Here is a 12,464-nt window from a genome sequence, read left to right as displayed (position 1 = left end):
ATGTTATCCACTTTTTAATGTGCTCCTCAAGGCCCCCCCTGCAGTCAGGTGCACCCCCTGAGGGTTTCATTAAGAATACTAAGGAATAAAACTGTCCGTTTGCTTACCGGGTGTGTTTCCAAACTTTAAAACAAGTAATAATACCAAAATACATGTAGCGTGTTATAACTGAATGAGAACCTTGAGCTGGGTTTTCAACCTTAAAGCTACCTGAAGTCCGTGCGGAGCCTCCTCGGATGTAGAGAGGCGGAGCCTGGAAGGCATACATGACATCATTTTCTGCTATGGTGGTCACATTGTCGTCATCGAAGAAGGAGCGCTGGAAACCAGTGGAGTAAACTTCAGTCAGGATCACCTATAGAGGGAGAGAGTCGTACCGGGAAGAATATTTTTGGTTTAGTTCAAATTTGTTAGTTGAATTACGAGAAAAGTATTTCTGTACTGCTCATCAATAGTCTGCAGCATTTTTTTAAAAATGCTGGTTTCTCAACAGTAGTGAATAGATGCGTCTCTTTCACTATGAAGCGTGTAATGCTATCAGTGAGGCGTTCTAATCGCAAGCTGCTGGGAAATCGAGGGCCCTCAGTGTTTCGACATGTTTTTTTCTTCCCGTTTCAAGAAACTTAGATGAGACGGTTGGGTTTTAAAAGGACTTTAAATGGAGGTTTGTTGTGTTGGAAATTTCTTCACACAAAATTGACATACCAGCTCGATGTTCCGCATTCATAGGACTTGAATCCGAAGAGTTCCCACACTGCTGCTCAATTTTTGGAAAACATAGCTCTGAGTACGCTAATTAGTTCTTGGTTTCATTCAACGCTGCTTTTACCAGCACGTCCGCTTCCCAGTGCAGTTTATTTTATGTTCCAGTAGCACAAACATCGACGAGAACTAACACATATCATGCGTATGTTTACCTGATCTGGAGAAATGTTGCCTTCATCAGCCACCAACCTTCTCAAGCAGGCGACAGAGCCAAAGAGGGGCACGGCCAGACCGACTCGCAGGTACCTTTGACCTTTCGTGCTGAACACCAGAGTCACACACATGGGCCTGCCAGAGACCAACACACAGTTAGGATGAGAGGGAGACTGCGTAACCTCTATTTGGTTTTGTTCTGAGTTTGAGCAGAAGTATGGCCAGGAGGGGACAAAAGAAGACTTTCATGAATAATTCAACACATTTCAACATTAATAATGGATCATTAGGAGTTAAGTTTTATGACTGCCAAATAATGGAATCTATTGCATTTTTAAAAGCAGGGAGCCCTTGGCTCTGACCTCTCCAGAGGCAGCCACCCCTTTTACGCAGCTTTTCAAGCTGACAACGTTGTGAAGCAGTTACTCCTCACCTATCTTGGTAAAGTGCAGCGGGTTGAAAGAATCGGTCACTGTATGTATGCTATTGCGTGTCTGCGTGTGTGTGTGTGTGCGTGTGATTGTCTTTGCACTATTGTGAGGACCAGTATCTGACAGCACAATCATAGCGTGTGGGTAAGATTCCATCCATATGATTTTATTTTGTTTGGGTGAAAAACATTTTTATTTATATAATATGCGATACATCAGTGGTACTTGAAGGAACTCCATGGGGTAAGCCAGATTTGAAATAAAACAATCCAACACACAAAAACCCTTTAAAAATCATTATTGAATTAATTAAATGTTTCAGGACAATATAAGGTCTGAAAACTAATTTTATATTCAGTGGGCTATTTAATTTCATTTTTTTCAAAAACACAAATTTTCCCCCAAACGAGAATGGTTCGACCCAACTTGGCACATGGCACCTCTCGTTACCTGACACTCACTCGAAGACGCAAACAACGGCGCTGTGGTTGAAGCGAAAACAAAAGTGCAAAGAAAGCCAAATCGGAGTCAGCAAAATTTTGATTGTATGTTGAATATTATATTTTACTTGGATTTACGCCCACAAGGGAGAACACTTTATGTTGATTATTTTTTGGGGGGACCAATACAAATTAAGTATGAGAGGTTTTAAAGTTGAATAATGATTGCAAGTTTTAAGTCTTATTTTTATTTTTATTTTTTTAACCCAAAAATGCGCTTGTAAAAGGGTACTTGGCTGAAAAAATATTTCACAGGGGGTCGATCACTGAAAAAAGGTCGAGAACCACTGGTCTACACGACGACCATTGTTTTAAAACAACATTTTAGTGTGTGTCCGCCATGAAGAACACACACTCACACAGCTGGAGTTAAGCTTGTAATGTTGTGGGTGATACACACCTGGCGATGATTTATGTTTGCTATCTTTCCTTGATACGCCATGGCCCTCAAAAGCCCCCAAAGATAAAAATCAAGTGTGGTGATAACTGGTAGGCCACTCCACAGGAAGCCGATCCAATGCAAGCATCTGAAACTCCTGATTCTAACCACGTGAATCACAAAATGAGATGGAGCGCTATCTTGCTGAAAGTAAAATAAAGTTCCCATCGTCGATCAGCAGAGATTGGAAAAATCTCTTTTTTCAACATGCCATGATTACCATTTGGCCAGATTTCTATCAACAAAAACATGGCCCAAAAATTATTTTGAGAAGGATTTGAGAAATTGTACTGCACTGTACTGTACAAAAAAAAAAGGAATAAAAATCTGATGTACTGCACTTGCAATAAGTGAACCACGATACTGTGAGGGTTGACGGGATTGTTTGGAACTTTTTTTTTTTTTTTTGGTGAAATGTGGTGTTTTGGGGATGTCAGTATAACAAGGTGATTTTTATGACCGTAGGAAGCTCATTTTGACTCGAACATTTTAAAAGGTAGCCTTCAAGGCACCCCTGGTTTAGAACGGCATCGATACACGATAGCTTTGCAACCATACTTGATAAACAAAATGATCCATTATGCAAAGAATGCAATACCATCAACGGACAATCCAATGTTCGGCACAGGACATATTTGTTTGGAGGCAATCTGTGTGTGTGTGAGTCCATGGCTCAGCCAGTGAGAATATTTGCACACAAAGGAATAAAAAGAACCTTAACACTCATTTGGTGTTACTCAGTATACCGCTTCTACAAAGTCCAAAGAAATGAATGTTTGAAAATGCTTTCATCTTGGTGTGTGTCTTGGATCACGTTTTTTTTTTCTCTTCTAAAAATAATCATCCAAATTAGAAAAGATGCTGGATGAACTAATGTGAACTGCGTGCAAGACTAAACATTTAAGAAGTTACTAGAAAGAATGAAAACTAAGGAGGTGCATATCACCAAGAATTGCATATAAAAATCCACCAGTCGGATTTGTTGAGTGAGTTCAATTGTTTTAAAAATAAATACTTACACATTAGCGTCATGTGAAATACTCTAAAACAGAGGGCTAGGAAATCAGTTACATGTCCAACCGAGAAAATGTCGGGTCACCCTGAACTTCTTTGATCGGAAATAGCGTTGGAGTGGATGTTGCTTGTTAAAGCCGAATGAGACAGTCATTCATTTGCTCTGAGAAATTTACACTTGCTTCCTGTTTTGATGCAGGCAGTTCGAATAACACTGGAGCCTGTTAGGAGATTTTATTTTGCTTTTATCACCATAAACATTGCATCTACAGTGTACATAAAGTGTACATGTCAAACTTCAAATTCCGGATTTTTGGGATATAAAAAAGATATTAATGTAAATCATTAAAAAAAAATAATAATAATTTTTTCTCTCTATCAATTTTAACTTGAATCTGTACAAAGCAATTCAAAAACAAAAATGTTTTGAGAGGGGATGTAAAAAGTAGAGCTAATGTGGTGTATTACACTGTTATAACTACCAATTCAGCTGTGTTGATAATTAAACAATCACATTCAAATTTATGTTAAACGGTATAAAAAAAAAAGCTAGCACACACTAGCTCAAAATATATTCAAGATGTTCTAGTGGGCTTTTCATTGCATTTTGGAAGTTACATTTCACAAGTGTTCTAAGTGGCCAATCAGGGGAGGGGTACAAAAGAATTTCCAAAGCATTCAACATACCATGGAACGCAGTGAAGACAGCCACATCAAGCGGGGGAAAAAATGGCACAAGAGCGTTATTACTATGAAATGGATGCCCCTCCAATATTGATTGAAGACGCAAAGAAAAATGGTCAGGGAGAGTATGCAACGGCGAAGGAGCTGCAGAAATTCCTCGCAAGTACGGGCTGTTTGGTACAAGTAACAAAAATCTTCCAGGCTCCTTAAATATAATATAACAATAAACGTAACCTTCTTCTCATTGTCAGTGCTGACTCTTAAAGTCAGTCAAGTCATAACAAGGCTTTAGAAACATCATATTACACTTGCTGACCTCATCACAAATAACGTAAACAAGTAGTCACTACAAAATACCAAATCCATCAGCCATTTGTGATCCCAAAGCAACTTTAGTGCCTTCAGCCACTCTGCATCGCACCTCTGCTAAGGTTGAAGTCTTTGTTAGCAGAACAGTACTTGAAACAAACTGCCTACATCAGCCTGTTTGCAGCCATGCAAGAATCTTAACGTAGATGTCATTAGCGGACAAAGTGGCTTCCTCAACTGAATCTTTTCAGGATGCCGTCTATACCAACCCATGAAGGCAACTAGATCCAGTCTCCTGCAACCAAATAAAAAGCTCGAAATTTAAATCACCACAAAAGAGAATTGCATTTGGGGTAAAAGGTCAAAGGTTTTCCATGAAAATAAAAAAATCCAGTTGCCTTCCACTCATGCCTTGAAGATGACCAAATGCACCTTATAAATATATATATATAGCCGATTAAAAAAAAGAGTAAAAATATTGGTGCCGATCCCCAAAGAAATTCAATATTAGACAAAAACAAACTGTTAATACGATGAAACTCAGCAGTACGCACCTGGTCTGGCGAAGAGGAATAGGGAGTGAGATGCAAAGGAAAGGGTCAAAGGTGTTGCTCTGTTTCAAACAATGGGGGCACGTCAATGAAGATCTGCAAAAACAAAACAAAAAACAAAGTACACACACATCAGTCTTCAAAACTTGTATTTTCAAATTAATCTCCGAGTTCGGCTGATTAAGTCGGGCATAAAATAGAGTGGGCTTAATTACATCACATGACAAGAACACTCCAAAAAGAAAAAAAAATATATATATATATATATACTGATTGGGAAAATGGGAGAGACAAGCTTTCCAACATGTTGCATCACTTTCAACAGCGCCACTAATGCATCGTAAAGCCACAGTGGGATCGTTGCAAGGAAATGTAGAGAACTTCAAATGATTCTTGCTCTACATCTCAACGCAAAGGTTGTGGTCCACTGACAACAAATTGAATAATTTGTAGTTGTACCTTGTTCGTTTGCATTTCTGAACCTCAGTGTTCCTTTTATGTTGAATACTGTTACAATTACTATTTATCGATTGTTGTTTATTAATGAATCGTTGTATTGTTTAGTGATAAAAGCAGGATTGACGCACTCACCAACTTTTCTGGAAGTGTTTCAGCTACAGCTGGTTTTGTAATTGCGTTCCAAAGTAAAAGCAGAGGTGTGCAAATGCCTCATTTTGTTTCAACACGAGAAGATAATCAGTCGGCTTTCATGAAGGACTAAAGAAATCAGAGAATAATTACTGTTGAGAGGCTGAAGGCACTAAAGAGGTCAGAAAAGTGGCTAAATATAGCGTCAAAGTCATGAAGCATTTCATTGCGTTGCAGTCAGTTGCGTTTGTTGGCTTTTATGGCTCACGTGTGCGTCAAAATCAAAGTGCCACATTCCGCGTTTGCTTCATTGAGACTTTGTGAGGGGGGGCGGGTAAAAAAAAAAAAAAATGGATTAGGTCAAGAGGTGGGCACCCTCCACCATCTTCACCCCCATTCTTTCCAGAAGCCTCATTGTGGTCGTAGCAACAAACCTTCTACACCCAACCTCGACAGTACTCCAGTTGCCATGTTCTGCTGCCAAGACTTCAAGCCAAAAGTAAATCAAATACGTCAAATATTTGTAAATAATTTCTGACCTATCCGGACAACGACGAGTCATACAAATGGGTTGATTCTGATTAAGCTAATTGCATTATCCTCTTAAAGATACAAAATTTTGTGCTGTGCATGCATTTCAAAACGAAATCAGCAGCAAAGCCGTTAAAAGGTTCTAGTGTAACTATTCAGGCTCAACATTAAATACATGACTTCATTGTGAAGGCACTTGATTTGATAGTGCGTAACCTAATTCATGAAATACAACGTACGACTGATGAATGTCTGCTTTTGAGGCAGTCCCTGGAAATATAAAAGTACAAACGTAAATGACTTAATAGACACGATCAGGAAAAAATGAAATGAAAAACAACCAAAGAACGAATTAATATATTTAGTATCGATCATCAAATAAAGAGGCTACCGGTAATTCCTTTCTTCTTTTTATTTATATATATTTTTTATTGCTGTGACATGAACAAACCTCCGGCTCTGTAAGGTGGAAAAAAAAATCTTATTTTGGTGACAGGATTTATACACCTCTACAATAGCAGCCTGGAAGCTGCACACAAATTGAGGATAGAGTTTACTGCTGAAGGATTTGATTGCTTCTCTCCAGTGATATTTACAGAACACTCGGGGAGACTGCAATTATAACAGAGGTGTGCACTAAATAAATCTGGTTACAAAAATGATTTGGCGTCAATGTGCAATTTCCTATTGTGGTCTCACGGAGTCGATGAGCTGATGAGTGTTTTGTCCTTATTGGATGGATAGGCAGACCCAGGATGGGAAAAAATGTGGGGTGATTAAAGCCCTATTGAAGCAAGCCCAGCTGACACTGGCTCACACTGGATCACTCCCTCTTGGCAGAGTCGAATGGCTGCCCTACGGATGTCTGATCCTCGCCAGGAAACAGCGAGGGGCCGTTGCGCTCGGCGCATGCAAATCACACTCAAGCCGCACTAAAACATAGATGTGCCCTCGCGCTGCTCGAAAACACGGAAAAAGAGAAAAGCTCTAAAAGGAAGAGGTGATGTTGTCGCGATGGACTAATGGAGTAAGCACGCAAAGGTCCAAGGATGTAAATCGTAATCTTCGGATTACAAAATACACCTAAATTTAGACGTAAAAAAACTCATTTGTAAACACACGTTTGGTAAAATAGTAATCACACAGATTAATTTTTAGAAACTTTGATTTAATTTAAAGGGGATGTCGGTCCATTGCCAGCTACGGTGAGAATTCGTCATTGCAGAGATGGCTGTATTTATGGCACTTGTTCCCTATGCTCATTAAACTCAACTCAAGATTATTATTCTGCTCTCAATTGCTCCTCAAACAGCCGCGTACCTCTACACAAAGAGATTTCTGAATTTCTCGCTTCAGGCAACCCGCGCCACCCTCACCAATTTCATTGGTCCGATGTGACGAGGTTATGGGGAAAAATCTATTGGTGGCTTGAAGCTCGTCAGTAAAAACTCTTAAATAAACCGATAAAAGCCGCAAGGTTCAAAGTTTGGGGAAAAAAGTGGCAGCTTAGAGTCCTGAAATTTCTCTAGTACTTCTTCGAGTGGATGCGGTTGAGATCAAAAGACTCAAGACCTTGATGCCTCTTTCCTCAATGAAGCAATCATTAGAAACAAAAATGCGCCAAAAGACTACTAAATAATATATTTCGACTGATGTACATGAAATAGCTACTTAACTCATTTAATCCCAGAACTTTTCATGAGAGGAAACCCCTCAATTCCAGCATTTTTCTGGATTTTGTGAGGCCAACAGAATATTGTGTTCTAAAATTATTAAAAAAAAAAACTGAACTGTGATGTAAAAAAAAAAAAAGGAAAGAGGCTAAGACGTATAAATACGTCTTTGGGAGGTGGAGACTACTTTTTTGAAAAGGTATATGTATGTCTACGTTAGTTCATGGCAGAACAAATGGAGGCAGAATTACAGTAAGTCAGGCCCAAACAAGTGTCTCACATAACATCTACTGGGGGCATTTACGTTTTTTATTCTTTTGTATATATTTGAAAGATTTTGTAGGCTAAAATTCATTCGAGTGGGCATTTGTACAATAACTGGAAAGGTTTCGCTCTGAACTACAGGTTCAGCTGCATGTCTGTTCTATCATTCTTGTAACTTTAAAATAAGCAGTAACTTGACTAGAAGCATCGGACTCCAAATTGATCATAAAAATGTGGAAAACACATTTGAAATGCATTTTCTTCCATCTAAAATAAATCTAAATGCATAAAAACTTACAAGAAATGTTATACTTAGTTTTACCCTCAACGTGGCAACTTCTTTTAGAAGATTGACTATGCCAAAGCTGTGAGATAGAGGCCATTAAAACCAAATATGGGCGTCATAATTCACCAGAGGAAGTTACAATACGCCTGTAGTAAAAAGGCTCATTTACTGGGCCCATAAATTCTAAGCACCACTTGAAAACAAGCTGGCCCTTTAGGTCAAACGGGGTAACATTAGCTATCTCACTGAAACCGCATCATATTCACTGATTGGAAATATTTTAATGTACATGATTGAAGGGACGTCAACCCCAACATTTTCTTTCCAAGAATTTGTTCTATGTAGATCCCACTAGTCTAGGGGTGGGGAAACTTTTTGATTGGCGGGCCACAATGGGTTCTAAAATTTAACAGAGGGGTCGGACCAGGAGCTGATGGATGGAGTGTTTTGGTAACCTCACCTCATTGGAGAAAAAAAAAAATACATTTAATTTTAAATGAAAGTGAACAAAAGCATCACAACAATATATATGTCTTTGACGCACCGCGATATTTAGAAAATAAAATATTAACAAGGTTTATTCATTTAATTTTTCCCAGGGCGGGCCGGATTAAAACGTTTAACGGGCCGCATATGGCCCCCGGGCCGTAGTTCGCCCACGCCTGCACTAGTCTAAACAAGACATTCTGATTAATATTTATGGGGGGAATATGAGCCATGTTCTCACTTGTGTCGACATTACAGTTGCTCAGGTAACGCCCAATCATGACTCAGCTTCTGAAAACAGGTGAGCCGCGATTGGTCGTTAGCTGAGCCCTGAGCAATTGTGATTCCATTTTCATTTGACAGAAGTGACAAAATGGCCGCCCCCTGAGATGACTAAAATGGGTGGATTTTGCTGCTGAACTCATATTCCACAAACCCAATATTAATCAGAGTTTAGACTAGTAAATGCGCCTTGAACATTTTATTGCAAAGATTTATTTTGGTTAGACTTCCCCTTTTAAACAAACAAATGAATGCATTTTAGCACCGTCAAAAGACTGATAAGCTCAGAATGCTTTAATATACTGCCCCATTGTGATTATGATCCATTTTTTGCATGTGCAGACTTTAATTGCTTGTGCAAATGCTGCACAGTGTCCAAGCGGGCTTGTATAGCGAAAACGCTTCGGTCCATCAATTCTCGGCCTTGCACAGAGTCAGGCACCACACAGAGAAGTGTTATTCGGGCTCGGGGAATTTTGAGGCCTCAGGACTTGAGAGGACATGAGAGGGCGTTAAGAAATATTAATCTTTCAGGGCATTTGTCTTTTTGGCATGTGCACCTGCTTTCATTTGGTCAAAATATCCTGACTGGCTCATTTGTTGGGTACGCTTTCATGTGAAGGTGATTGGACCCAACATCTTTGCATTAGTTTGCATCCTGATGTTATTAATGTCCAAAGTAAAATATTTCACGTATTTGAGGAGAGTAATTAGTATGACATGTATTATTTTCAGTCACACCCAGCTGACAAAGTTGCGAGGAACTGGCAGCTCAGCACTTGTAAATAAGATTAGCGCAAGTTCATTCAAAGGGGGCACCTTTTAAAAAGGACATTAAACATTCCGATGTGACCTTTATCATCTTCCTCGACGTCCTTTTTGCTTTCACTTTGTTGCATCACTATCAGCAACATGGTAAGTGGGCTCTCTGAGGTGCAATTTGTATATTGAAAGTATGGAAAGGTCAGTATTATCACAATGTGGCTAAAAAGGAATGTTAACTCAAAGTAATTAATATTTTTACAGAGTTGTGAGGGGAAAAGGGGAAAGTGGTGACTCTTTGAGCAAGGTTGTTCAGTAGTTTGAAGAGTGTGTAAAACCTTGAGAATTGAGTGTGCCTCATGACAATTTATGCAATCTCTAATCAAAATTTATATTGACATTGCAATGTGGCAGAATTACATTTTAAAATTGCAATTTGAAAAAAAAAACATTGAAAACCACTTGAAAGCAATTGTGTCTGGCTTTATTATTTTTATTCTTGTAATCTTGTGATTTACCGATTTATGTTTACACCACTGGTAGAATATTGTCATTGTGCATGGATAAAAGATTGTAAGTTGTTTATTAGGATAAAAAAAAAATAATTGAAATGGAAAAACTCATTGAGTCATGATTCAGTTGTCTATTTTAACATAAAAACCAAAGGATTTATGCAAATCACTACTATTTAAATTATTGCTTCTGATTGTAAAATAATATACAAGGGAAGAGGACCTTGAAAAAAATAATCGCAGACAAAATTGCAATCATAATATTGTGTGTGTGTGTGTGTGGGGGGGGGGGGGGGGTCATAATCAATAATTTTCAAAGCCCTAAAATTAATTTAGATTTATTGATAATTATAGACACAGGCTCACAACACCTGTCGTAGTCTATATTACAATATCAAATACAAGAGTCATATTTTTAATAATTGTATTTTCACATCATTAAATGATACATTTTTCATCAATAGATTTAAAAAAATCCCCTAAATTGATTGACCATTAAAATAGCATTTTGGACACACAACTGCAAACTGCTATTTTATTATTAATTAAAATTATTAATAATATAATAATAGTTTTAAACATATTCATCAATGGATATAAATATATATTCAAGCTCAAATCCAAAGAAGCATGATGACTCACTTGTACTGTGCCTGAAAATGTTCCTGGACAAAGCTATGTTGGACAGTGAGCTGCTGGGAATGGGACAGGTCCGGATAGAGCAGATTTTCATCGTCATCGGGACCCTGCAGCAAAAAAAAAAAAAAAATAAATGTAATATGCCTTGAGTATTCTTCAGCGATCCACAATATGTTACCAGAATTGTTAGATGTTATCAGCCTATAAAATAAAACAAGACAATTTGCGGAAAGCTCTGCGATACATGAACCCCTCGGGATGCAAATTCTTTCCGTCTTTTGTCTGCTCACCAACAAGGGAGAAAGCCAACTTTGGGTAGAGATAAAAGATGGAGTGTAATTACTTTTTTTTTTTTTTTACTCCAGCATTCCTCCGAACAGTCCCAAAACAAATGCAGCATATTATTGAAGACACAAATTGCCAGTAGGTGTGATTTTTAGTGTGAAAGGTGATGTCAGTTCCAACCCTGTCCTTGGCAAGCGAACATTCCAAAGGGTGCATCTCCTCTCACCAAAAGTCTTAATATAGGCCACAGGTGTCAAACTCAAGGCCCGGGGGCCAGGACTGGCCCACGACCTCATTTTATGTGGCCCGCGAAGGGCAAATCATGCGCGACAACTTCCTGTTTCTCGCACATTTTCTTCACTTTTAACAACATTGACATATGAATTATTTCCATTTATTTGTTACCAATCCTCCCTTTTTAAAATGATTACTTTATGGCTTCAAATTTCAAAACTGGCTTTCCATCAATTTGTTGTGCGCAAGGTGATCAGACATTAAATGAGTTCAGAGTCATGTTCTCAGAGGGAAACCCTAACTACGATGTGGCCCGTCCACAAAAATGAGTTTGACAGCCCTGATATAAGCACTTGTTTGGTTTTGACCCCAAACAAAAACGTACTTTGGAAAATGAATTGATAGATGGGTTAAAAGTAGCCACATGAAAAATGTTTGCCAGTTTCTGCTCTGAGCTGCTGCTGGGCCTTTTTTTGGGGGGGGTCCTCTAATGCAACACACTACCGTAGATTCCAAGATCATTTCCGTCTCACACATCAGCATTCACAGCCCCCCAAAACTTCCATTTCACAAATGGCTCCGTGCGGAAAATACTTTTTACTCGGCAGGCACAGCATTAAACCCATTAAGAATCCCTTATGGAAAGTCACATACTTCAGAATGCATTAGCTCATTATATATAAGGAGTTTGGATATTAATCTGTGCTTTTACACCTAACCAGAATAGTCCTCTCGACCCTCTCTGTTTATATCACAGCTATTTTTAACATTTCCTGGTCCCATTCAGACGGACACCGCTTCCAAGCAGGCAGCTCTACCTTCGTTCACAGTTCGACATTTTTTTCAAACGGTAAAACTATTCTTCCAAGCGTATTCAAGCTAAGCAAACACAGAGCACAAGACAGAAACGTGACCTTCATACTGCAATGTGCTTCATCAAGCATGCGCAATGGCTCACTACTTACTTTGTTCTCATTCTCACCATTTTGTGTGGATTTTTTTATTTTTTTATTTTCATCGGATTCTGACACAAAATATCAGGAAACAAACCGTTATTGACTAATGCGATGTAATCT

General features: G+C 38.7%; 1 protein-coding gene across 2 annotated transcripts in view; it reads right to left on the bottom strand.

The window, feature by feature from the left end:
• Positions 1–12,464, bottom strand: part of usp43b (ubiquitin specific peptidase 43b) — a 50,758-nt gene that overhangs the window by 16,333 nt on the left and 21,961 nt on the right. For both annotated transcript variants that reach the window (XM_088317465.1, XM_088317466.1), the window contains exons 3-6: positions 10,873–10,976; positions 4,850–4,942; positions 918–1,053; positions 211–355 (exon numbers count right to left, since the gene is read on the bottom strand). In XM_088317465.1, the coding sequence (XP_088173591.1) occupies positions 211–355; positions 918–1,053; positions 4,850–4,942; positions 10,873–10,976 (478 nt within the window). The remainder of the gene's footprint in view (positions 1–210; positions 356–917; positions 1,054–4,849; positions 4,943–10,872; positions 10,977–12,464) is intronic.

The sequence above is a fragment of the Idiotropiscis lumnitzeri genome, chromosome 15 (assembly GCF_059441095.1).
Source record: "Idiotropiscis lumnitzeri isolate Australia: NSW breed Sydney's pygmy pipehorse chromosome 15, RoL_Ilum_1.0, whole genome shotgun sequence".
Taxonomy (NCBI): domain Eukaryota; kingdom Metazoa; phylum Chordata; class Actinopteri; order Syngnathiformes; family Syngnathidae; genus Idiotropiscis; species Idiotropiscis lumnitzeri.
This window is presented reverse-complemented; position numbering and strand designations above follow the sequence as displayed.